A 23,230-nucleotide genomic window follows, 5' to 3' on the forward strand; every position below is an offset into this window, starting at 1 on the left:
AGTCTGCATGCCAAGCTCTCCCGCTCCACCAAGTAAGTGGCATCACTTTTTCTTTGCACAAATGTTACTGGTTACCCCACAACACTATGATGAACACTATGATGAAGTTATGAAACACTTAAAGCCTCAGCCTCAGTTCCACAGCAATGGCTATAAATCCCCATAGTCTATTCCTGAAGCCATTAAATACAACTGGGAGCTTTGGCTGGGCCAATTGGAGGAACTGAGATCTACGGAGATGATACAGTCAGCTCACATGCTATCAGCTACTACTACAAATTTTTTATGTCTGGTCTGTCTATATTGCAGACTGAGCATATTGTTTTAGTTATCCTCAATAACTAGCACAATCCTTCTACCCCAGATCAGGCTCTGATTCAGTGAGATGCCTAAGGATATAAGTCAAGTCCACCAAGTAGACTGGAAATGGAACAGGTAATGGGTCCATGGTGCCAGCGAATGCTTAAGCAGCTCACTGAGAATCAACAATAATTGTTTATCACTTGTTGGCAATGTTATTCAGGCTGGATTCCTGATCACCAATATCTTAATCTGAATTAAATACATGAAATTACTTCAGATTAATGCTGAGCTAACTCAGATCAGAATCTGACCTACTGGTAGAAGCATTTCTTATCATAAGAAAAGGTAAAAGTGAATTATTTTATTTCAGGTATATAAATTCAAAACTGAAGAAAAAGAAGAATCTGTGTACAAATATCACATAACAACATTAACAATTCCATAGATGTAGTTCCTCAGTGCACATTTTTAACAAGAAAAGTTTTCTTTTTTCTGCTTTGCTTTAAATTCTGGCATAATAATATTAAAGCTGACAAAAAATCAGGGCAAGCTACATCACTTCCTCATACAAAAAATGTACAAAACATCAGCTTCTAACTAGACATAACATAATACTGGTCATCACAGTTTGACATTTATTAACTGTGTGTCTTGGAGTATTGTACTGGAGAGTAATAAAAATATTTTCTGCTGCCACTCTTCCAACTCAGGTTACTTCAGTCATTGAGGCAGAGTGATTCTACAAAGAAGAAAATACATGAAAATTTTTGACACATGCCATTTTTATATCTAGTGTATGAAGTGGATTAGTTTTAGTCTGCACAGACTAAAATCTACAAATAAATGGCTAGACAATTTTATTCTCTCTATGAATATTTTTACCAACTCAGTTTATTTTTTCATACAAAATTGAACCTGAATAGATAAAAAGGTCTTGGTTTCTGGATGGTATGTCCATTACTAGAACAGTTCTTGCACAGAATTTACAGAAGTGGTTGAAAGTCTTCTAGCAAAACTTTTCATAATGAAAACTGACTTTTCAATTAAGCAAAATATTTCTGTTAGAAATATCATCTCATCCATAAATGGATATATATATATATGTATATGTGTATATATATTTTTTTTATTTTTGTTTTCATCAGTTCATTAAAGGGTTTGATAAAATTCCCTGTTGACTCTGCCATACAACACACACTAAGAGCAGTGACAGGCCACTTAAAAGATGAGGCAAAATTCAAAGCATAAATAAATTACATCAGGACACTACAGAGAAGCGATAAAGTAAAGCTTACAGTCCAAACTTTTTTCTCAAAATTGTTAGCATTCATTTTGTGAGGACTGGACAAGTTTCTTTTATTCCAATACAATCCATTGGAAGTTAATACTTTATCAGTAACATCCAATTAAATGTTCCCACCAGCCTATATTGTGTAAATATGGATTTGCTTAGTTCCTCAGTTTCTCTCCTAGCAACTTTTTACCATTATTAGAAAACAATATATGAATTTTGTTTTTTTGAAGAAGACACTGAGTATAAAATAAGAAACTAGTTTATATCAGAATTTTTTATTAGCTTTTTTTTTTGGTCTGGATTATAAATGTTAGTATTAATATTTATGGGAAGAATTCTCCAAAGTATCCCAAAGTGTAATTAGACAGGATTATTTGTACTTTTCTTCCCGTTTACTGTTCTTCTAAGCAAAAGTTTGTCACCACAAAAGATATGCAGAGGCATAAAATCTTATTGCTTTAGCTTTGAATATGTTCAGGGACAGAAGGTCTAATGCTCTGGAGACCATAAGGGATAAATGTACCTGAACGGACTAAACTTGATGCAGACTCACTGTGGATTTTGTGTTAGAGGGGGCATCAGCCCCCTCTGCAGTTCTGCATACAACTAGTTTTCACTCTGCCCGAAGCTTGGTCTGCTTGGTGATAACCTGGGTGGGTGGATCTACAGTACCTGTGCACTCAGTGTCTCCAGTGGGCTTTCCACTCTTGGAAAAGCCATTAGTGGCATCCCTCGTGGGTCTTCAGGCTTCGGTTTAGAAGGAGTTCCATGTATGCCTTTAAAGTTATGCACAACACATATCCCCTATGTAATCCAGGAGTTAAAAAAAAAAAAAAAACAGGAAGGTTAGCATGTTCAGCCTCAGGAATTGACTGGAATTCCTATCAGTTGTCTCAGGTATTCATTCTCACTTAACAAGTCAAAACTGCCCATTTTAGCAAAGTACAAAACCTGAGGTTTCAGTTCTACTCCTTTTCTGGAAGAGGCTGCCACAGCGTCTGCATCATCCTCACAGAACCAAGGACTACCGCCCTGCTGTGTTTTCCATCCAGTAGTTCCTTTGAGACCCTGACCATCAATTGCAGACTGTGAAAACAGCACATTCAGTGTCTGAATCCACCTCACATCTGGACGACACCAAGCCCAGCCAACACGCACATGGTGACAATAATGAGGCTAACTCTGCACATCACTTCTTGGGGTCCAGCAACAGAAAGGAAGGAGCACACCTCGGCAGTGACTCATCTGCTGCCAGAGCAATTTCTGCAGCCAGCTCCTTGGTGGCTCTTTCCCTGTGCTGCTCTTAGACTGCGGCCTGGCTGAGCTTTGCTGGCGGCTCCCAGCACGGAGCTCCCAGTGGGCTTCTTCCACCAAAATGGGTTGTGAGCAGGCTGTCACTGCTGGAAACGGGTCCTGGCACCATATGAATTGTCCTGAGCAGATATATGGGCTGATTGCCGGTTATATTACACGGACTAGTCTTAAACTGCCTGTTCCACTGGGAATCAGGAAAGCAGTAACAGGCTTATTTAAAGACAAAAAGATTCATATGAGGAGATATCAACATCTATTTATGGAAGGGAAGTGCTGGAATAGGTTATTTAAGATTGGGATTCTTTTTTCTTTTTCTGTTTTACTCCTGAAAAGAAGAACACACCCCCACAAAAAAAAAAAAAAAAAAGATATGAAGATACAATGACAGGACAATCCGGATGTAATAAATCTTTGAAAATTGATCCCTGCTGAGTTCAGGGGATTTGGGTAGACTGAATGACCTCCTGAGGTTTCTCTCAACCCTATTTCAACTATTAACTATGGATGTTCTGTTAAAATCACACTACCGAATCCTTCCAAAGGCAAAGAAGTCATGTGCATAGTTAAAGAAAGTGCTCATTGTTAAATAGTGCACAGTTTTACAGTATGTTTTGACTAAACAGAGCCAGGATCTCTGTTGAATTAGTTCAAATCTCCTCCATCCTTAGACCATTCTTCCCAGGACAGGCCAAGCAAGAGCACTGTAACTAAAATATTCTTGAAATACAAGTGAATATATGAATAAGATCCTATTGGCCTTCTTAATTAAAATCATGATTTCATATTATATTAGGATTTTTGCTGATGATTTCATGATGGGGCAAGTATTAATTTTTAGGGAATGGATTCATCAGCTGTGATGGGTAAGAAAAGAAAAGCAAAAAAAAAAAAAAAAAGGAATTGTTTGAGCTGAGGTAATTTTTAAGGAGAAGAATGGGGAAGGAATGATGGTCTTACCAGAAACAGAGCTACTGCACTCCCCAGGATGAAGCCTGCGATCACATCCGAGCAGTGGTTTCGATACTCGGAAACTCGATTGAGGCCGGTGAGGAATGCAGCGCACAGGGTACCCAAACACAAAACAGGTTTGGCTAGCCTGCTACTCTTTGTTTTTATTGTGCTTGTGATGTACATCTGAAACACAGGAGAAGCCACAAATGAAAAGATGTTCTGCCAGAAATCAAATTCTTTTCCATCTAGACATATACTATGTCAGAATGAAACAAAGTACGTGGTTCATAGAAAAGCATTGAGAAATAAAAGAATAAAAGAAGAAGTTTAAGTTAAGTCAGAGAATGTTTTTAAGAAAATAAAATAGTTCCTGAAAAGTGATGTTTAAGGATGTCCTGTACTCAATCAACTGCAGTTACATGGTAGGGTTTCTGATTCAGTATGCAGAGGTTCAGATCCCTTGACTTCTTAAACAGTACAAATGCTCATATGCTAGTAAACATGCACATATTGAATTCATGACTGAATGTGATGCAAAATGAGTCAAGAATTGAAGTTCAACTACTATATATTCAATTCTGTAATGCACACATGAGGTAGTGCCTAACATCCATGAAGTTCAAAAACCAGATTTTTGACATTAAGAGAAATAGCTACAGACATTTTCTCTGCAAGGTGAAAGAAAAACATAATATGAGAATGATTTATTTTAGACTATATTGATTCTGAAAATGTAATTACTAAACAAAAGTTTCACTATGCTCAGAAATCTTGCTTAATATACACCATCTTTTTTTTTAATTTTAAATGCATTATTCACAGCCAGTCATTAATTCCAGAGTCACAAAATGAGAATAATATAAGACACACAAAGACTAATGGCAAAGAAATATAATAAAATCATTTTCAGCAAAGAAGTATGAAAACCTGCATGAATTAAAAAGCTTGGGTAAGCAAAACAAATGCATATAACTATATAGCTTTTTTTTCAAAAAAAAAAAAAAAAAAAGGCTCCAGCATGCACAGGGAAGGCATATTGCCTCCCATACATGACACAGAATCAGAATGACTCATTTGGAAAATTCACTGAATATTTACTATTTAGCTGGTAAATGAACCTGAACCACATAGTGTAGATTTGGACCTGTTCTGCTGCTTAATGGAAGCATTTAAAGCCCTGGAAGTAACTCTTCCATTTTTTTTTTGGCATCAAAAGATGCTGCTTTAGTCATAAAGAAAAAAAAATGCTACTGTTGATGTCTATAAATATATATATAAAGAAATTCACCAAAGTTGGTAGTATTTCCATTCTTTGCCCCTTTTTATTTTCAGTGGTTAAATGTCAAAAGATGGATCTTGTATTCTGGACAATTCCATCTGCAATCACACCAGTGTGGGGAACCCTGAAAGCACCATTCAGAAGTCATAAATCTCCCCAGCCCTGGAGGAATTAGATTTCCAGGAGAGGGCAGAGCACAGTCACGAGAGGTGCTGAGCTCGCAGATGGAGACCTGCATGTCTCGTTCTTTCCTTGCCAGCCTAACAGCTCAGGGTCGGGTCCAGGCTCATGCTGCAAGTCTTGGCTACAGCCCCTGCTGGAGTGAGGCTGCCCCTCGATTTTCCTCAGGCAAAGATGCTCCTAAGGGTTGGCTTGGCCCTTGGCATTTGTCACCATCCTCATCGGATGGCTTGCGGATGTGGGTGCTGAATCCTCTAATGAGTGCAGAAAAGCATACTCAGCCCCCCACGAGATAACTGGCAACCAGGGCCAGTAAGCAGTTATTTTGCTATTTTTTAATTTCTGTCCTGCTCTTCGTGAGCCATGTATACAAAGATCATTGTGGGATGGATGATGAACATGTTTTTTAGATCTAGGCAAAAATGACGTCCTTTCTCAAGGACAATGTCCATTGCCTTTCATGTATTCCTCTCTTTTACTGTTGTGCACAGAGCAATTTGTTTTACCCCGGCTTTGTCAGTGTCTTCATTCTTTTCCCTGGCGGTACCAGCAAATCTCGACACAGCTAGTTTTTCCCGTCACAGGCCGCTGTCCATCTTAGAAACTACGGCAATATGTAATTCCAGAAGAAGAAAGGAGCCCTCCCTTCTTCTAGCAGGAACCTCCTGGAAGAGACAGGGAGCAGCTAGAGAAGCTGCCCAAGGAAGACAGTTTTGACAGCCTCTTGACCCCTACCTAGGCAAAACCACACTACACTGCATGCCAGGCAGTGCAGTGATAAACGGAATGGCCCATGTGACGGAGAATACGAACTAGGTGAGGAAACACTTTTATCAGAAGCACAGCACGGCTGTTTTGGTCAGCGATATTTTTTTCAGAGCTGCGAGACAACGGGAGTTGGAAGCTTTTGTTTTGGGGGAGAAGCACCCCAAGCAGCTCCCACCTAGCAAGCTGACTTTAAGATAAGAGTGATGGGATGTGACCACTTGCAACAATAGGGAACCAAGCACTGTAACCAAGGAGCTGTTACCTGTCATCTGCAGAAAATATAAATTGACTATTAAAAAAAAAAGGCCTTTGCCTGGGGAAACAAACCTTTCTACCCTCAAAAGTGCTGCTGAGCATAACACTGTACGGCAAACTCAGTTTACGTATTGGAATATTACAGTTTATACTAGCAGACTGAATAAGGCTAAGCTCTTCCAGCGTTTCCTACTCTGTGCTGCCAAATATCCGACTGCAGCCCGTGCCTTGGAAGGAGAGCGGGTGAGCGAGCACTAGGCGGCAATCTTTCCTCACTCTCTGCACGTAGGTAGAGCTGCACCTGACTCTCCTGAAAGTCGCTTTAAGCTTCTTCTGTGGAAACAATAGGAAATAATATTGCAGACATGAAGTGCCACTTTATGAATAATTACCGCCCATCCTTTCGCTGTATGTATTTCCTCTAGGAGAAGTCAATTCAATCGAGCAATGGGGAGCTGGGTTGTTTTCCTATTCCCCACCAATCACTACTGCAGTTTACAGTAACCAAGGGAAAATAATCAGCTCTTTAAAGCAACAACACAGCCCTGCTGAGACAGCTGCAAATCCTAGCTAGAAAGAACAACCCCTTCATGCCTGTTTTCTTAAAGGTATGAGATGAAACTGCATGTTTGGTCTGCCCCTGAGAGACCTCTCCTTATAATAAATGATCTGTGGCCAATTTGTTTTAAGTTTCATGTGTATTGGCAGTAAAATGTAAACTTGTAGTAAAGAGGACATTTGTAGCAATGAGAACAATAATTAACCATGAGAACAGATTGCCAGGGGGAAGTGATAGATTCTCCACCAGTAGGAGGTTTTAAAAGGAGACAGACTGTTTTCCCAGAAGACGTGCCCTAGCTCATCTATAAATTACAAGCTCCAGTCAGAAATGTCTGGGTGAGAGTCTCTATTCTGGTCAGATTTGCTGATCACTGTGTTTTGATCTTTATTGCCTTAGTCCCTAAAGTCAAGGTTTTTCTAAAAATTCTCACGTCTTCACCCCTTCACTTAAAAGCCCTGTTTAAGAGCCCAATGTGTCAGTGAAAAGCACTTATATTAGACTTCCTAAACCCTGCAGATGTTTCTGAAAATTTCCCACAATATTATTTATGGGCTAAATTTGTTTGCAAAAAGTGTATCAAAAACAGTTAATTGATGTGTGGAAGAGGGAAAATAAGTGACTATGAAAAGATATGAGAAAAACAGAATCAATCAAGCATGAAAATAAATTAGCTATGATTTAATTATATAAATATACTATTTAGTTTCTTTATTGCACTCTTATCAATACCCTCAAGCAGTGTATTTAGTAATGTATTATGTGTGATAACAGCACTCATGGGTTGCATAAAAAAAGGTGTCTCACTTCTTTTTTATAAGGCACAAAAGCATCTATAATCTGCAAAGCATTCGGTTTCTAAGTTTAAAGTAGGCATATACATATTTTTATGTAACATATATATTTGCATATATTTATAATGTGTGTTATATAATGGTAAAGAAGGTAGAATGGAAGAACTCCCTCCCTTTGAGAGGGAGGTTTGTGATAATTCATTCTTCTTGGAGACATCACAATTTCAGAGCACCGCCAGAAAATTGTGTGTCTTACAAGTTTTACAGACCATCTTTTTCCTTACTGTTGGGGTTTCGGCAGTAACACAGAGCCACTGAAAATATTTTTTGTTGCAGAATATGATGCAGTCTCCCAGATAGCCAGTGCAGAAGCCTAGGTGCTATGGCCTTGAACTTAGTTAATTGCCTGGTGGATGTTAATGCAGAAAATGAGGGGAATGCAGGTGGGGTCACAGTGACAGGGGCTGCAGAAGGGATTTGCTGCAGTGTTATGTGCCAGTCAGAATTTTCCAAATGTTGAAAGTAAGTTTAATGTCCAGATATATTGAATCCCTCTAATCTCATTAATAAGCAACCTATTAAATAAGAGCCAGGTCGTGATCCACTGCAATGTGGAAGAGCCTTCTAGCTAGATGGAGGTGACGGAAGATGTTATGTATGGGTGCTGCTAGGCAAGAGGTCAGCTGAGAAAGCCTAAATATTTTACCAAACTGATGACTAAAGACCCTATTATGACCCTGGATGAATTCTTCTTTCAGTTTTGGCTATATGGTTTTCATTCCATATGGTTTTATCTTCTAGGGGAATTGTTTGTTTTTGCTAGAAATGTTAGTAAATTCAGAAATATTTCTCTAGTATCATTTCCCCAAGGAAAAAATATCTAGAAGCAGGTGTCTCTAACTGTAAAGTTGTGCATACTAGGCAAACAGTGACTGACATCTCTTTCTGACCTGTCATTAAGGGATTAATAAAATAGCATTAGTTATCATTCTAATACTGTTTTAAGTATAGAAGCCAGTGTTGCTGGTTGTTTTTCCTTCCCCTGTGATAAGCATTCAAGATTCACACATCTTAGTGTGAAGAGATTGCAAAAATGATACTTTTGGTTCTCCAGAGTTTCTTTGGCAAGCAAAGGTAAAAAAGTTTAGTTGATTGAACATAAAAACCAGATTAAAAACAAACGACACACACGATGCCAAACCAGTCACAGTGGGAACACCATCCCCAGCTGAGTTAATGATCAAATCAGTAAACAGATTTTTGCAATGGGTACTCTAGTGGCAGAGATTCCCAAACCCCAACAGTGGATGGAGTGATGAAGGACACTTGTCTATGCTGATTTCCTTCTCCCATCTCCTCATATTATGCCCTTTTAATTTTTCTTGCTATGTGCCAAGAACCTTTGGCTTTATGTGAAGTACAGTTAATGCTAACCAAACCTCCTGTTATTTTATGGCTAACAACTCACCCTACTATATATGTTAGAATCAGCAAGATATTTCCTAAAGAACTGTGCACAGCAAAATTATTAAGCATAGTTGGGCCTGAGCAGACTAATACTTGGTTTCCTGTATTATGTCCATCCTGCTGGCAGCTAGAGGAAAGAGCAATGATAGCACTTTTAATCCTAGAGAGTGGAATGGAAGAGACCTGATGGTCACTCAAATGGCCTGGACTGCATAGAATCTGTGGGGTGTAGCAGTCCTATCTTAACCATTGAAAATCAGATGCACTCCCCTACCACTTGTACATCTGCAACAAAGGTTTGGGAGGAATTTCAGCTCTGTGGAACAGGGGCTTGTTGCCATGTTCACTCCTCTCCAATAAAGTGAAGCGAGGACACGAGTACCTTGACAGACGAGGGCTCAGAAATGCAGAACAATGGGGAGTTAGTTTCAAGAAAACAAGACCAATATTCTCTTGCAATCCTGGCAATTCAGAGATTTAGCTTTTCAGAGAACAGTGTATTCCCAGTCATCAAGGGAAACTGGGCAGAAGTAGGTAGAAGGATGCTACTAATGCCAATACTGCAAGGGTAAAGCAAAACAAGGACCAAGCCCGACCTTGGGGAAGCTGTCTATGATTTCATGATGATGCAAACACCTGCTACAACAATATTCATTTTTCAGGGAGCTGATTTTCGCATATGGGATTTTAATGATTGGAGATAATGCCCACAAAATTTTTGCAAATAATGCCCAATATCCTGATTAAAAGACTTAATAATTTATTTCTCTGCCATAATTCACAGAAAATTCAATGCAAAAAGACAGTAAATAAAACAACAGTGGCCTGGCATTTCTATTTCATAGTAATTATATGGAGTTTATTCACCTATTACCAAAGCGAGTGTAAAATATGCAGAAAATTACAGACAGGAGTCTTTCTTAAATTTAAAGCAAAGCTCAAATACTGATGACTTATAAATAGACTTGCTAGTTTCTTGTTTTAGGCTTTCAGGGGAAGAATACCTAGTCAGCCTGCAGTCAAATCAGAGCTTGGATTTTACTGGCAACACCACCAAGGTCTTCTAAGTGACCTGGGTCAGCATGCTTTTGTGAGCGAGATTCTTGGGTCACTTTTCAAACCATCACATGAACTTTAGCCAGAAAACAAAACAGGGCAGCAAGTATGCTTCAAGAGATTTTTAAAGAGAGATTTTTTTTTCCTGACGGGTTTGCAGTATTGCCTTTCTCAGGCTGTCACCTGGGGATCCATTTCTCTCTATATTATATCATTTATTCACCATTCTTGGAGTGACTTTTATTCAAACATTTGCATGAGGAACTCAGTTCTTAAATAAGAGAAGTAAAATTCAGCTCTGTTCAGCCTCCTGTTGTAACAGTGCACCTTACATCTTATGTGTTCAACAATCCATGGAAAGTGAACAATGCAAGAGAAATAGTAAAAATCCAGGAGCCATGTGAGCATCAACTTCATGGTAATGTTGTGGGTACAGGGGAATGAAGGGGAAAAGGTTACTTGTTTACTCCAAGGCCCAAGAGAAAATCAATAGAAAAGACGAGATCTCATTCCTCCACATCGCAGGATGACCCCAAAGGAATATGAACTGTATTTATTTAGACTGGAGCTGGTAAAACACAGAGAGAAGGTGATTTCCTCCCGTGGATAAACAAGGGAGAAAGAAACCACAAACATAACAACTCTTTCTTGAAAAACAAACAAACACAACAAGAACAACAACAAAACCAGCTACAACAGCAAAAAAATCCCCACCTGGATGCACAGAAAAAAACTCAAAAAAAAAAAAAAACAACTGGCAATCATCACTGACACTCACTGTGGCATACAAAGCTGAGTAGATGCTCAGAGCAGCATGTTTGGATGGGAAGGATCTTCTCGCCTTCTCAATCACCTCCACATCCCCGGTGCAGATGTTCCCGTTGTTTATGAACTGGTGGTGGATGCGGCAATCGTTTCCCGTGTAGTTGGGCTTACACACGGTCAGGAAGTAAGGAGCCAAGTTCCCGGTCACAACCTGGCCAGCGTTTACAAATATGTCAGTGGTAAAAAGTCCGAATGCAAAAACCCCTGCAAGGAAAGGTTAAAAGTAAATATTACTCAATGATGTTTAAAATAATACTGGCCCTTGAAAGGAAAAGAAATAATGAGAGGCAAGGAAGCAAACCCTGCAGTAACTATCCAGAAAAGTCTCCTACCAAGATCACAGTCCTTTTTCAAAGGCCTGATACAGAAGACGACATGCTTAACTCTAGGAGACGCTTAACTGAGCAACTTGAGAAGGACTTAAAATCAGGCTGAAAATGTTAAGCATGTGCCTAAGTACTTTTGTGATGCAAGCTAGGAGCACAACTTGAGAGTTACTGATTTCACTGAAAACCCAGCATCTCTGTGTCTGTAGGTTTTTACTATACCAAAGGCTCAGACCAGTCAGGCCTCCTGTGCACAAGTTATTAAAAATATTTATGTTTTTACCAGATATAGGTCAAAAACCGGTCATGCAAGGGCTCTGAACTATAAAGTAGTAGTAGAAGAGCCGTATAGTGCTGAGACACAGTACTGTCTTTAAGATGACTAACTGGTGTCAAATATCTTAGAGATTTTGGCTGTCTGTTCTGATGTTGAAAAATATTAAGATCCTGATCTGGCAATATTTGCCAGTTTCTTTGGGCCTTGCAGGCCCAGGCCCAGGCTTTGCAGGAGAAAATGGTTCCCACAGTTGCAGTTCAGCTCGTGTTGGTGGGATCCCATATCCTCAAATGCTACAACAGGACACATGCACTTGAACCCAGGGGCATATCCAGGGTCATGCAATGCCCTTACTTCATCCTGTAGTTGTCACATTCTCCACTGACTCCCACATGAGCGTTACAAATATCTGCTACAGCTGCTATGAATGCACAGAGGGATCTTTAGTCATGTACACTGCACATACATTGGAGGAACAGAACAGCAAGTCTGCACAGAGCCAAACTCAGATGTTTCAAAAGAGTAAATCAACTCCCTTTTCTCCCTACCCAATCTCTAAGGTGGACTAAAATAACATGAAAATTTAGGATAAATAAATACTTTTATTATGGTCTGCAAATGTTGGATCATATATTTTTGCCTTTCCCTCCCTATAGCTCTGTAGGTTAAAGTCATTCAAATTATAAATAAGCTGAGATTGTCATGTATTTAAATGAAACCAAGAGCTGAAGCTCCAGGGAAAACAGCTAATCTTAGGAGGGCTGTGACAAAATCCCGAGTGCTGGCAACAATATGGTTATAATAATCTCACTGCTTATCCGTACTGCATTAAAAAGAAAGAAATACAGAAAAAAACTCTTACGGTCTGAGAAACAAAGATTTCAGGGATTCAGCAATACAATGCAATGGGAATTTTTTTGCATCAAAATAAATACTTCTATGTGGGAAGGAAGGAGCAATGCTACAGTGAAGATGATTTTGAGGCTGAGTTTATTACCAAAGCTCCAGGCCACAAAGTAAAATTGTGCCCCAGAAAATGGTAAAGTACATCCACTTGCTGCCTAGTGACCTGCTCGGTGACCACAGTAATAAAAACCTGGCCATTACCAAGGCAGGACATCAGAGAACGTGCCTCACTTGGGACCTCCCCAGGGAGATGAACTTGAGAGATGAACACTACTTCATAAACTCCCTTTGGAGACAATTGTTAAAAACCATGGGCAAAGCTTGCTTTAGATAGCACATTCTTGATGTGCTGTGAGAATGAGAATGATGATTATGACCCTGCCCTTTACAACATTACAGGGAAATCTAAAAATGAAATACTGAGGTTAGTCCCATGGTCTTTCATGTATAAACTAATGCAAGTTAAGAACCACATCATTTCAGAAAAATTTTGTGGATTTCAAAAAGTTAGTTCAACCTTCAAGCATTGCATGGCTGCAGAGATGTTTCATATAGTTTTCTCTAAAAACAACAACAACAACAACAACAAAAAACACCAGAAATGCAACTGCATTGCCTCAGTGTTTAGTAGCACCAAAAGTGCTGGCCCTGGCTCAGACTCATCTGTTGAGGACTACAGTCCCCTAGCTACAGCAGAACAAGCTATGCTGGAAATATTTATCATGCTTTCAGTTGTGATACATATTGATCCATGTAATCCCCTCTTGCAGTTCTGCCAAACTGTGCCTTATGAAAATCCTGGCTTTATGAAGCAACAAATTCAGCCAGCAAGATTTAACCCTTGCAGATGGTACTGATCACATACCAGGTACTCTCAGGAGACCTTCAGGTAGGGCCTACTGTTACTTACTGAAAAGGTTGTAACATCAGCAAAACGGGGTGTTGATGGCGAGTCCCTGGATGGTTTTTACACCTTGGGAATCCATCTGCTCAATGTCTTTGTTCAATGGCCTGCAGCAGCTACACTGACTGGAGCATATGAATGTAGTGACATGGTTGTTGGGATTTTAGAGGCAGGCAAATCATAGCCGAAAGGCTTCTCTGAAGGGTAAGTAGCTAGCTCTTCTGTTTCGTACAGCTGAAGTTTGTGATAAAATACCATAGAGAGAGGGAGCACATGTACCTCTCACAGTCTTAGATGCTTGGGTTAAACAAGGGGTGATTTTTCCCCTGCTAAGGAGCAGCCCTTACTGTAGCTCTGCGACTCTGACCAAGAAAATCAGGGAATTTGGCTTAGTCTAGAAGGCAGCATTTGCCGAGAGAAGATAATAGTTCAAGGCACAAGGGGAAAAGTCCCTGCAAAATGCAGCCTGTATGATTGGTTACTAGGATATAGGATGTATAGGAGTTGATTTCATTTATATAAGGTGCCTAACCCACACACGCCAGGTAGTCCAGCTGCACAGATAGACTTTTAACAAGTAGAAAAGTTTAAGTCTTCCCAGCACAAACTCACCCGAATCAACATTTTCCTTGGAAGAAGAATATAACTCTGCAGCAGCTTCAACTCCAAATGCTTCAACTTAGAATTTGTCTGCTTCTACCTACCCCTAGGACATGGCCAAATATTCTTCCGAGCAAGAACCCAAAACTGATGGGTTGTTACTGAGAAGCAGCTCCAATGGTCTTCATGGTCTTAGGTTCCCTGTGTTGCCAACTCCAGTTATGCCTGTTGTTTATTCTGATGGAGACCACTGTCTTGTAGAACAGTCCAGCTTCACCTCTCTCACTGTAGTTTTAGTACCATCCTATCCCTGTTAGTTTTTGCTCAAGCTTCCCCTACACTGAATCTCTCTGACATCAGTGACTGCAGCTGCCTGTTGACTCCACGGAAACCCTCATCAGTATGGGCACTTAAAATGACACCTATATGAAATAAAAACAAACAAACAAAAAGACTAGGAGTTGTAGAATAACTGATAAAAAGTGGAGGAAGACATATTGGGAAGACAGAATTGAGAAATCATTTAGTGGAAAGAAGAATGAGAAGGTAGAAGCCTTTACTAAAGAAAAAAGCATGAAATCCTTAAGTGACATTACAAAGAAAAAGTGAACTGTAGGACTCATGGAACATAAGAAGTTGTCTTCAAGGTCAGTTTCCTAGTCATCTTGGAAGTATATTTGTTTAGATACCCCTCCATTTCCCAATGTCCAGTGAATGTCTGAATTTGTCATACTCAGCTTACTCAAAAAGCTTATTTATTACATGCAGATGTGCACACACATGCACATACTATATTCTTTAATGACGATCAAAATTCAAATGAAGGGAGTCTTCAAGACTCCTGGTTCTACAGAAATGCTGATCCTCAGACCATTCTTGAAGGTTTTGATCTAATGGTCCTTATGTGCAGCAAATTAAACCACTACAGCACCATGACCTGAACTCTCCTATCATTAGGTTTTAAAGGCTGTTATTAAAGGAAATCTGTATCATTATGCCATTTTGCAATTAGAGGAAGAGGGGGGCAAAGCGACATTTATCAGAGATTGTAGGGATACCAGCATCAGGCTCTACCGCAAGCTTCTTCCAAACACTCATAACCTGATCCCATCCATGTCTGGAATTAAGGACAGTCATGCAGATCAGTAAAGACCTTGCACTGCAAATGACTCCAGTGATCTGTTAGCTCTTGTGCCTGCTTCAGCAATGGACATCCTGCCTGGATAATGTCCCTTCCCTGTGTAGGAAGTTACAAAGATGCATGGTCTCATTATGCAAGGACAAATTTGGGTACAAGTACAAAAGAACACGGGAGTGCTAAGACCATGAACAGGATTTCTTTCTTCTTTTATGCTTCTTGTCTATCAATTTTCATCTAGGCAACAGTCAGCTCAGAGCCTGGCACAAAAGGCTGTTGTAATATTTGATCTGTCCCCCAACAATGATCTATTTCACTTGTAAGAGGGGATACCTAGGGAGCAGCTACAGCAGTTTAAGTTAGAGACAGCACACCTAAATTCAACATGAGTCCTTTTGAAAGACAGCCAGTTAATAACAGACACAAACTGCTTCACAGTGAGCTGCAGATCCAAGGCAGACAGAAGGATAAGGCTGAGCCAACTACCTCCTGAAGCTGCCTAGACTAGAGAGCTGACATCAGAGTTCTTTATCTGCCTATTTCAATAAATTCAATGTGTGTATAAATCTTGTAAATCATTATTTGCTGAAGTAAAGCCTTAATTTGCTTAAACAATACCTTAATTTTGTTAGTTAGCTGCCCACTGCCACGCTTTAAATTAGGCTGTCTGTGAAAGCTGATTTATTAATTGCATATTATGCAACTGCACAATAAAGGTCATTGACAAAAAAATATGTAGTGATAATGTAGCGTGTTGCATTTCTAAATATCTGACCTGGAGAGAGGCTACTTGCATGTTATCAGGGTTCAGCAGGTATACAACTTAATCACATGGATTAGAAAGCAAATATATTGAGAAGCAAAACAATGTACTCCTCAGTCACCCTGCCAAGCTGAGCCAGTGAGATTTGAATTCATGATCCAGGGGGGACTAGAGCAGCTGTATATAAACAGTTTGAGTAATTTCTTGAAGGAGTCCATTTGCTAAATAAACCTCAACAAATTTAGAGCCTCTATTTGCAATACTAATGTTGAAGTAGAACAGGGAAGCAAATGCAAGATGGCAAGATGTTAATGTGGGTACAGAAGGGGAAACTGCCATAGATAGTGGTGAATAAAAATGCAAAAAGCTGTGTGCACTCAAGTGGGCAGACATGGAGAAGAGGCAAAGACCCAAGAAAAAATCAGTCACTCTTACTCCCTGGCTTCTTAAAAGATCGAGTACGTAAATTGTGAATTTTGATATAAGATATTTGTAATTCAACTACTGTGAAGAATAGGGAGGAGAGGGAGGAGAGATGATGTGACTGGAGAATAGCACTGCAGCCTCAGTGTTAGACAGAGAAAAAAGGTGCTCCAAAGCAATCACATAGCATTTGTTTGACCTGTAGAACTTCACAATAAATGTCCCTGGAAAGTGTTATAAAAGATAGAGGAAAATGGCATAAGTTACAACAGATAACGAAGACTGATGTTTCCAGGCTAAGCCAGCTTCTTTTTCTACTGAAAAAGGAAATGATTTTCTAACATAGGGTACATAGCAGATGCCACCTCTCTGGGCTGCAGTTAAAGATGTGATACCAAGTCAAGTCGAGAGGCAGTGCTCTGCTGCAAATAGAGCGGTCTACCACAGTGCAGAACCCTTATCTGGGTCAGGAAGAAAGAATAAATTTTGTTTCACATCTCTGTGGACAAAGAACCAGGTAGGAATCCAAAACAAAGATCCACCTTCAAAAACCTCATTAAACTGAGCAGGAAAGAACCTTAGAGGGTCGCTTAGGGTTAGATCACTGTTGTAGGATTGAGGAAAATAAGGAGATCTTAAGCAGGGTCATAGCAGGCAAGCTAAGAAAACAAATGAAAAGGAGCATTGTCAGCATCTAAGGAGAATCATCAGGTTGGGGGAGTTGCTTATTTCTTTGCATCGGTATTAGAGTGCAAAAAAAATGCCTTGGTCTATAGAGATGAGGTGGAAGCAAGGGATAGGAAGGCTCAAGTCTAGCAGTCAAAGCCAACAGATCCTACGGAGACTTTATGACAATGATGTTTACTTTTCACACTAAAAAGAGAGATAATTTGGAATTTCTCTTTTTTTATTTCTCTTTCCTTACAAAGTCTGAATGAAGACTCAAAGAAATAGTTACAATTTTCTGCCTGTTGTAGGAAAAGCACAGTTAGGTTGCTGCTTTTAAAACATCGTTTTGTTTTGTTTTCCTCCCAGCATCTCTGGTTACAGTCATGGATGGACAAAAATCACCTTTGCCTTTCTAAGTCTGGAGAAAAGAGACCTCAAAGGCATTCTATAACGTACCTTCATCTCCTTGTGATTATCCCCCTAACACCAACTGTGATTGTTGAGGAGATAAAGCAATATTCCAAGGAGCTCAATCCCTATTCTTTTAATGAACTCACAGAAGACTTATGCTCACATGTTCAGATGAAAGAGATTATCAGAACTGAACATTGCAAGTAACTAAGGCTAGACTGGCAGCAGCCTTCTTCGCAACAAATCAGACCGCATGCTAGGATTTTCTGGGAGATAAACTGCTTAATCAATTCTGTAACTTACAGCTATCATGTTTAGCAAGGGACACTTGCACAGGAGAGCACATATGAGCAGCTTGGTAGCCTCTGCACAGCCAAGCACCCAGTTATCCTCTGGGTCTTTGAAACAAGCAACTATGTGAAGTTAATACCCCTAATCAGCTACAGATTGTCAGTCAGAGTTAAGACTTCCAGATGCATTTGCAGTTTCAATGAAAAAAAAGTGCAGTTATATTTAATTCTTTTCATTAATTATTTCAGCCACTTTTCAATAAACTGCTTGTCTCACTTTACTGTACAAGTGGGGAGAAGCTTTCAGGCACAGAAAAAGCAAACAAAACATCAGGGTAGTTAAACTGACATTTTAAGCCATTTCTAATAAGGTTAACTTTCTTTCTCTCTGGAAGACAAATAAAGCCATAGAGCCAAAATTGAATTCTCCAGCAAGGTTCATATTTTGCTACCCTCCGAGGGTCCACTGGTGCCCCCTCTTCCTCTATCAGGAGAGAAACAATAGCATGAAAGCTTAAGAATAAAGCTAATTAAAATAAAAGCAGCATAGAAAGAGATAACTATAAGAAAACATACACAGCAAGTGCTTAGTCTCCCGGGTCTAAGCTCTTTTAGTGCTGACCCTGCAGGCAAAAGTATTTGATTAGGATTTTCAACATGCTGAATGTGCTGGAACAGCCAAAAAGCCCTGAGTGGCCAAGTGGATTCCGGTGCCCAGCTTCCCTCTTAATAGCAGTTTACTATCCATCAATATATCCTAGAGGTTATGTGAAGTTCAAGGGTATTTCATTTTTAATTACATTTCAGTGTCTTTTATCTTCACCGGCAACACACAGGCCAGGTTTGAGTAACGGACCATGGGTGGCTTGTCTCCATTCCCGGCACAGGGGAAGGTGAAATGCTATTTTACTTGGTTATGTCATGCAGAAACCAGGAACAGTCCCTGTGCGCCCCGCAGGGAGCATGCAGATGCCTCTTTCTCAGGGCTTAGCCCCACTATTTGTTTGTTCTTCCTGATCTTTGGTGTTCTCAGTGCTCCCTCTATGGCAAATGGGAAGAAGAAAAAAGACTGTGCCTGTTTCTTCCCCACAGGATAAATCTGCTGGAGATGAGAAACTTCACAGCAGGGAGATGTAGTCAAACCCCATGGACACTCCATGGGAACAATACGATCCTCGATGTTCTCAGACCAGCCCTCTTTTTTCCATATAAAACTCACAAATTCAGCAGTGATAAGGAAGAGGAGATCCAGCAATTTGCAGCATTCTTACTCAGTAGTTTCTTTTATCAGAGATTGTGGCTTGAGGTACAGCTCTCTGTGATGGGCAGCAAACAAGGATGCTCCAAGTTTAAGAGGCAACAGGGAGGGAGGTACCATGACTCCCTGTGAATTAAAGGTCTTCCCTGTCAGTGGGAAACAACATATACCTCCGAAATATGTCAGCAGGGGGGCAATCCTTCTAACCCCAAGCACCAGCTCGAGTCCTTTCAAGAATGAGTGAGAAGGAATGAAGTCAGAGCCGCTTTCATGAGCCATTCAGAGCTGCCGTCTCCTTATCCTGGTGCTAGAGGCAAGCAGTAAATGAGCAAACACTGCTCCTTATTTCTAAACACCCAGACAGGAGGTCTGGCCAGCTTTAAAAGGCTGAGAATTGAGAAGTCTTGATGGAACAACCACATGCTCTGTTGGTGCCACAGAAGCAATGCGAGCTGCAATGCTGATCCTCTTCCCACTGTGAAAGAGCCATGAGATGGTGCCTCAGCGAGATCTCATAGGCATTTTTCCACTAAAAAAGCTTAGCAAAAAAAGGCGCAGCTCTTTGTAACGATCATATGCATCAACCTCCAAACAACTCAGTGATAGAGTTTCTTCATTAGTTTCTCAGCAACTAACCCAATAAAATCCCTAACAACAACAACAACAATGAAACAATTAGAATAAAAATAAGAATTGAATTCCATGGTGAACTCAGGCTTTTTTACACTACACTATGCTGAACATTACATACTGGTATTGTAGATCTTAAAATTAGTATTGTAAAGAAAAATGCCAAAGAGATGGGCTGTTGAGTACAGGTTTGTAAGTAAAATGCGTAGCTTACGCAGAACAGCAGTGATGGAATTATTCATATAAGGATTTGATCAGCATAACTTTTCTTCAGGAATCCAGAAGAAGCATTAGGCTCAGCAGAAGAGGATATAAATGAGCTCCACACAGCATGATATGGCACATTTCAAACATTACCTTGCAAATCCCAAGGGGGACTATCCCTCTAAGGTGGAAGATGCCTGCAAAGATTTCACAGCTTAATTAATTTTGTGCTGCAGATCTTTATGATCTTTTGTTCTGGTTTTGTGCAAACAGGGACCAAAGTCATTGTGCTTAAGTATGCTTACCTATAAAACGTATTATTCTTCGAAGCAGTGGGTTCAGGTAACAGCACTCTCCAGTCAAAATAGTTTTCTCTTGAATAATTAGACTTTCTCGGGTTGACTTTATGAAATACATGGATATTTCACCAATAAAAATCTATCAGGAAAGAAGCAGAAGGTTAAAACCAGCATGAACAAACATTAAAACATGGATGTCTGATTCCAGTCCACATAAACTACTACACACCAGTTATTCTGGCACATTGGATTTCCACAGCGAAGCTGCACTTATTCACTCGGGATAAAGCAATATAGATCAGGCTCATGGCCAAGAAGAGAATCTGTCATTATCACACTCAGTGGCAAGCCAAAGCAAACACTCTCATGTTAAATCCTGGGATATGGAGAACAACCTTTATTGTTAATGTAGCACACACTGGCTTCTATTTTTTACGCTATTATAGGGATTTTGTCATGTCAGGCTTTTAGTATTTAAAATTTACTGCTAGAATACAGATTACAAATGGAAGGCTTCTACCTATGCAGGAAAGTGGAAAGTGGTTCCGCAGACAATCCACCCCAACCAGCAAACCTCAGCAGTACCAGGGACAGATCATCCTTAGAGATGAATGTTTCAGGTAGCTGTCATGTCTCCTTGAACTTACTGTCTTCTGAGGCTGTCAACCAGGCTAGACAGCTCCTGTTAACTTGATAAGTTGAAAAGATTTTCTGAAGCAAAATCAAAATTCTGAAGATCAAAAATCAACTGGCTGCATCTATACCAGAAAACTAGAAAGTTCACAGTATGACCTCAGCAGTGTTAGACAGCCATCTTTACCATCACATTGCTAGCTTGGTCCCCCACATACGTCGGCTTGGTGAATACAGTCTCTTTGGAAATGCTTGGGACAACTCCCAGAGAGATGGTTGGAGGAAGCCACTGTTCTTTCATCAGAAGGAGTCTAGTCAGTGAGCCAAGCAAGCTAGTCTGAAGGCCAGAGGTGGTTCCTTGCACATTTTATTTACTAAAAATGACTTGTTTTGTTTCTTAAAACATTGGCATGCAGGAATCCAGTGATGGATTTATCTTGATGTTATCTGTATTTATTTACTAATTTTTTTGATTAGAACATTTATTCTTTCTATGCGGTATGATAAATGTTTATCATATGAATAGGATCATGACTGCACAAAAGTCAGATATGTGCCCTAAATAAAGCCAGAGAGGATTTGATCGCAGGCTTTAGAGGCAGTGATGGCCCACCGTGAGTGGACACTTCAAAAATCCCATCTGTCATGTTTTATCAGAGTGTTACAGAGAGTGTACTTTAGAAAGACAGGGTTTGAAATGCAGTTCTGTAGAAAAAGAAGCCATCCTGAAGCGGAAGACATAAACTTTTCACATGGGAATGTTCAAAAGAATTAATTTAACTGCATTATAATACGACATCCAAGAAGAATTTATATTGCTAAGAAAGGACTAAATAAATACATACCAAAAATGTGTGCATACGCACATGCATATACAAACACATAGATTTAGCATAAATACCAAATAAATATTCCTAGAGATTTAGCATAAATACCAAATAAATATTCCCTGTTCACTTTGACTGTTGCAACATTATGCTGTTTCAAGGGCAACACTTTATTCTTATTAAGCCAGATAAGCACCCTTATTGATTATTGGCATTCAAGCCAAGTTGTTCAACCTCTTTATAATTCTAGCCACTGATGGCCAGAGCTGCGGAGTTGTAAAATGTATGTCGATAATGGCATCTGGTTGTAGGAGCCCATGCATGGGAGCCTTGCTGAAATATTGCCTTTATCCTGTTTCATTCCATCTGCTCTTAACAGAATTGGCAAGCAATTCAATAAGCTCAGCTCACTAACTATGGGGGTGGGAATTAAGAAAAAGGCCATTTACACAAAAGCAGTTTAAAAGTGACACTTTATTTCAAACCATTTATTATCTGAGTTATTGTAACACTCAGAAGTTTGAGTTAATGCTTTGGGCCTCTGTCTGCCAGGGGCTGTACATACTCTTTGAGAATCGCTTCATGCCCAGAAGATATATGAGTCTGCAGACATGAGTTACAGGATTAAAAAAAAACAAAAAACAAAAACTTCTCAAACAAGTGTTAGATATGCGGCACAATCATAGTCCTCCTCCCTCAAAAATAAATACATTTTAGAGTGCGTTTGCAGTAGATACTAGCTAAACTTTTTTTTTTTTTCACTTCCATTTCCAACTTTATTTCTACGAATTTAATTGTCTGGCATATTCCTAGCAATTCCCATACAGGTAGCTTAGTTCCAACTATTACATTTAGGGGTTAAGTGTTGCTATGGCATAGATCTGTTCAATTCCATTCTGCAGCCTTAAGCAGAGCTACCCCAGATTTCCTCCAGAGCTACCCCAGATTTCCTCCAGCACAGCAGATCAAAAAGTGATTTTTTGTTAAGTGAAAAGTCCTTTTGACTTAATATAATAATCAGGTGTATTGTGAGGTGACATAAAATCGCTCAGCATAAACTGGATTATTCATCTGCTCCTCTGGCACTGAATTTAGTTGCCTGAATCTGACAGTTGTGCTTCATTAAACCCTTAATGTGGGCTCTAGAAAAAAATTCAAAGCCTTGAACTGCTCTTCTAAAATTCAAGGGCACCTAACTGTGACAGCTAATCTACCTGTGCAAAATTGAATGGGGTGGGAAGAGTACTCTAAATAAATGATTTTTTTTTCTCTCCAGGCCGTTTTGAAGCAGAGTAACTCCCCTGACTTTCCTAATTTAAAACTCGATGATTCTGCACGCAAAGTGTCCATATCCAGCCAAGTTCTCCAGCTGGCCTCCCTGAAATCAATCTGACACTGACGCTATTAAGTGCCTGAGCCCTTGCCAGAACAGAATTAGCAACCTAGGAATTGCTACTATTCAGTCCCAAATCTGAAATCTAAATATACATGCACAGTTATGGGTGGAAAAGTAAAAATCAAACAATCTACTTCTATTTTTATTAGGAAAAAATGAAAGGTTCATGGACTTCTACATCATACTAGCTTAACAAAGTAGTAGGAAAGAAAATAAAATTGCACTGGAAGG

At 39.7% G+C, this 23,230-nt stretch overlaps 1 protein-coding gene across 1 annotated transcript in view; it reads right to left on the reverse strand.

The window, feature by feature from the left end:
- Nucleotides 1–23,230, reverse strand: part of PLPPR1 (phospholipid phosphatase related 1) — a 115,674-nt gene continuing 92,444 nt past the window's right edge. Inside the window, exons 4-8 of the mRNA XM_088531368.1 lie at nt 20,150–20,282; nt 10,999–11,249; nt 3,869–4,045; nt 2,270–2,401; nt 1–1,042 (exon numbers count right to left, since the gene is read on the reverse strand). Of these exons, the coding sequence (XP_088387494.1) occupies nt 1,010–1,042; nt 2,270–2,401; nt 3,869–4,045; nt 10,999–11,249; nt 20,150–20,282 (726 nt within the window). The 3' untranslated portion in view covers nt 1–1,009. The remainder of the gene's footprint in view (nt 1,043–2,269; nt 2,402–3,868; nt 4,046–10,998; nt 11,250–20,149; nt 20,283–23,230) is intronic.

Source organism: Tinamus guttatus, unplaced genomic scaffold (genome assembly GCF_059628265.1).
Source record: "Tinamus guttatus ecotype Peru unplaced genomic scaffold, ASM5962826v1 Tinamus_guttatus_pri_ptg000410l, whole genome shotgun sequence".
In the NCBI taxonomy this organism is placed as follows: Eukaryota; Metazoa; Chordata; class Aves; order Tinamiformes; family Tinamidae; genus Tinamus; species Tinamus guttatus.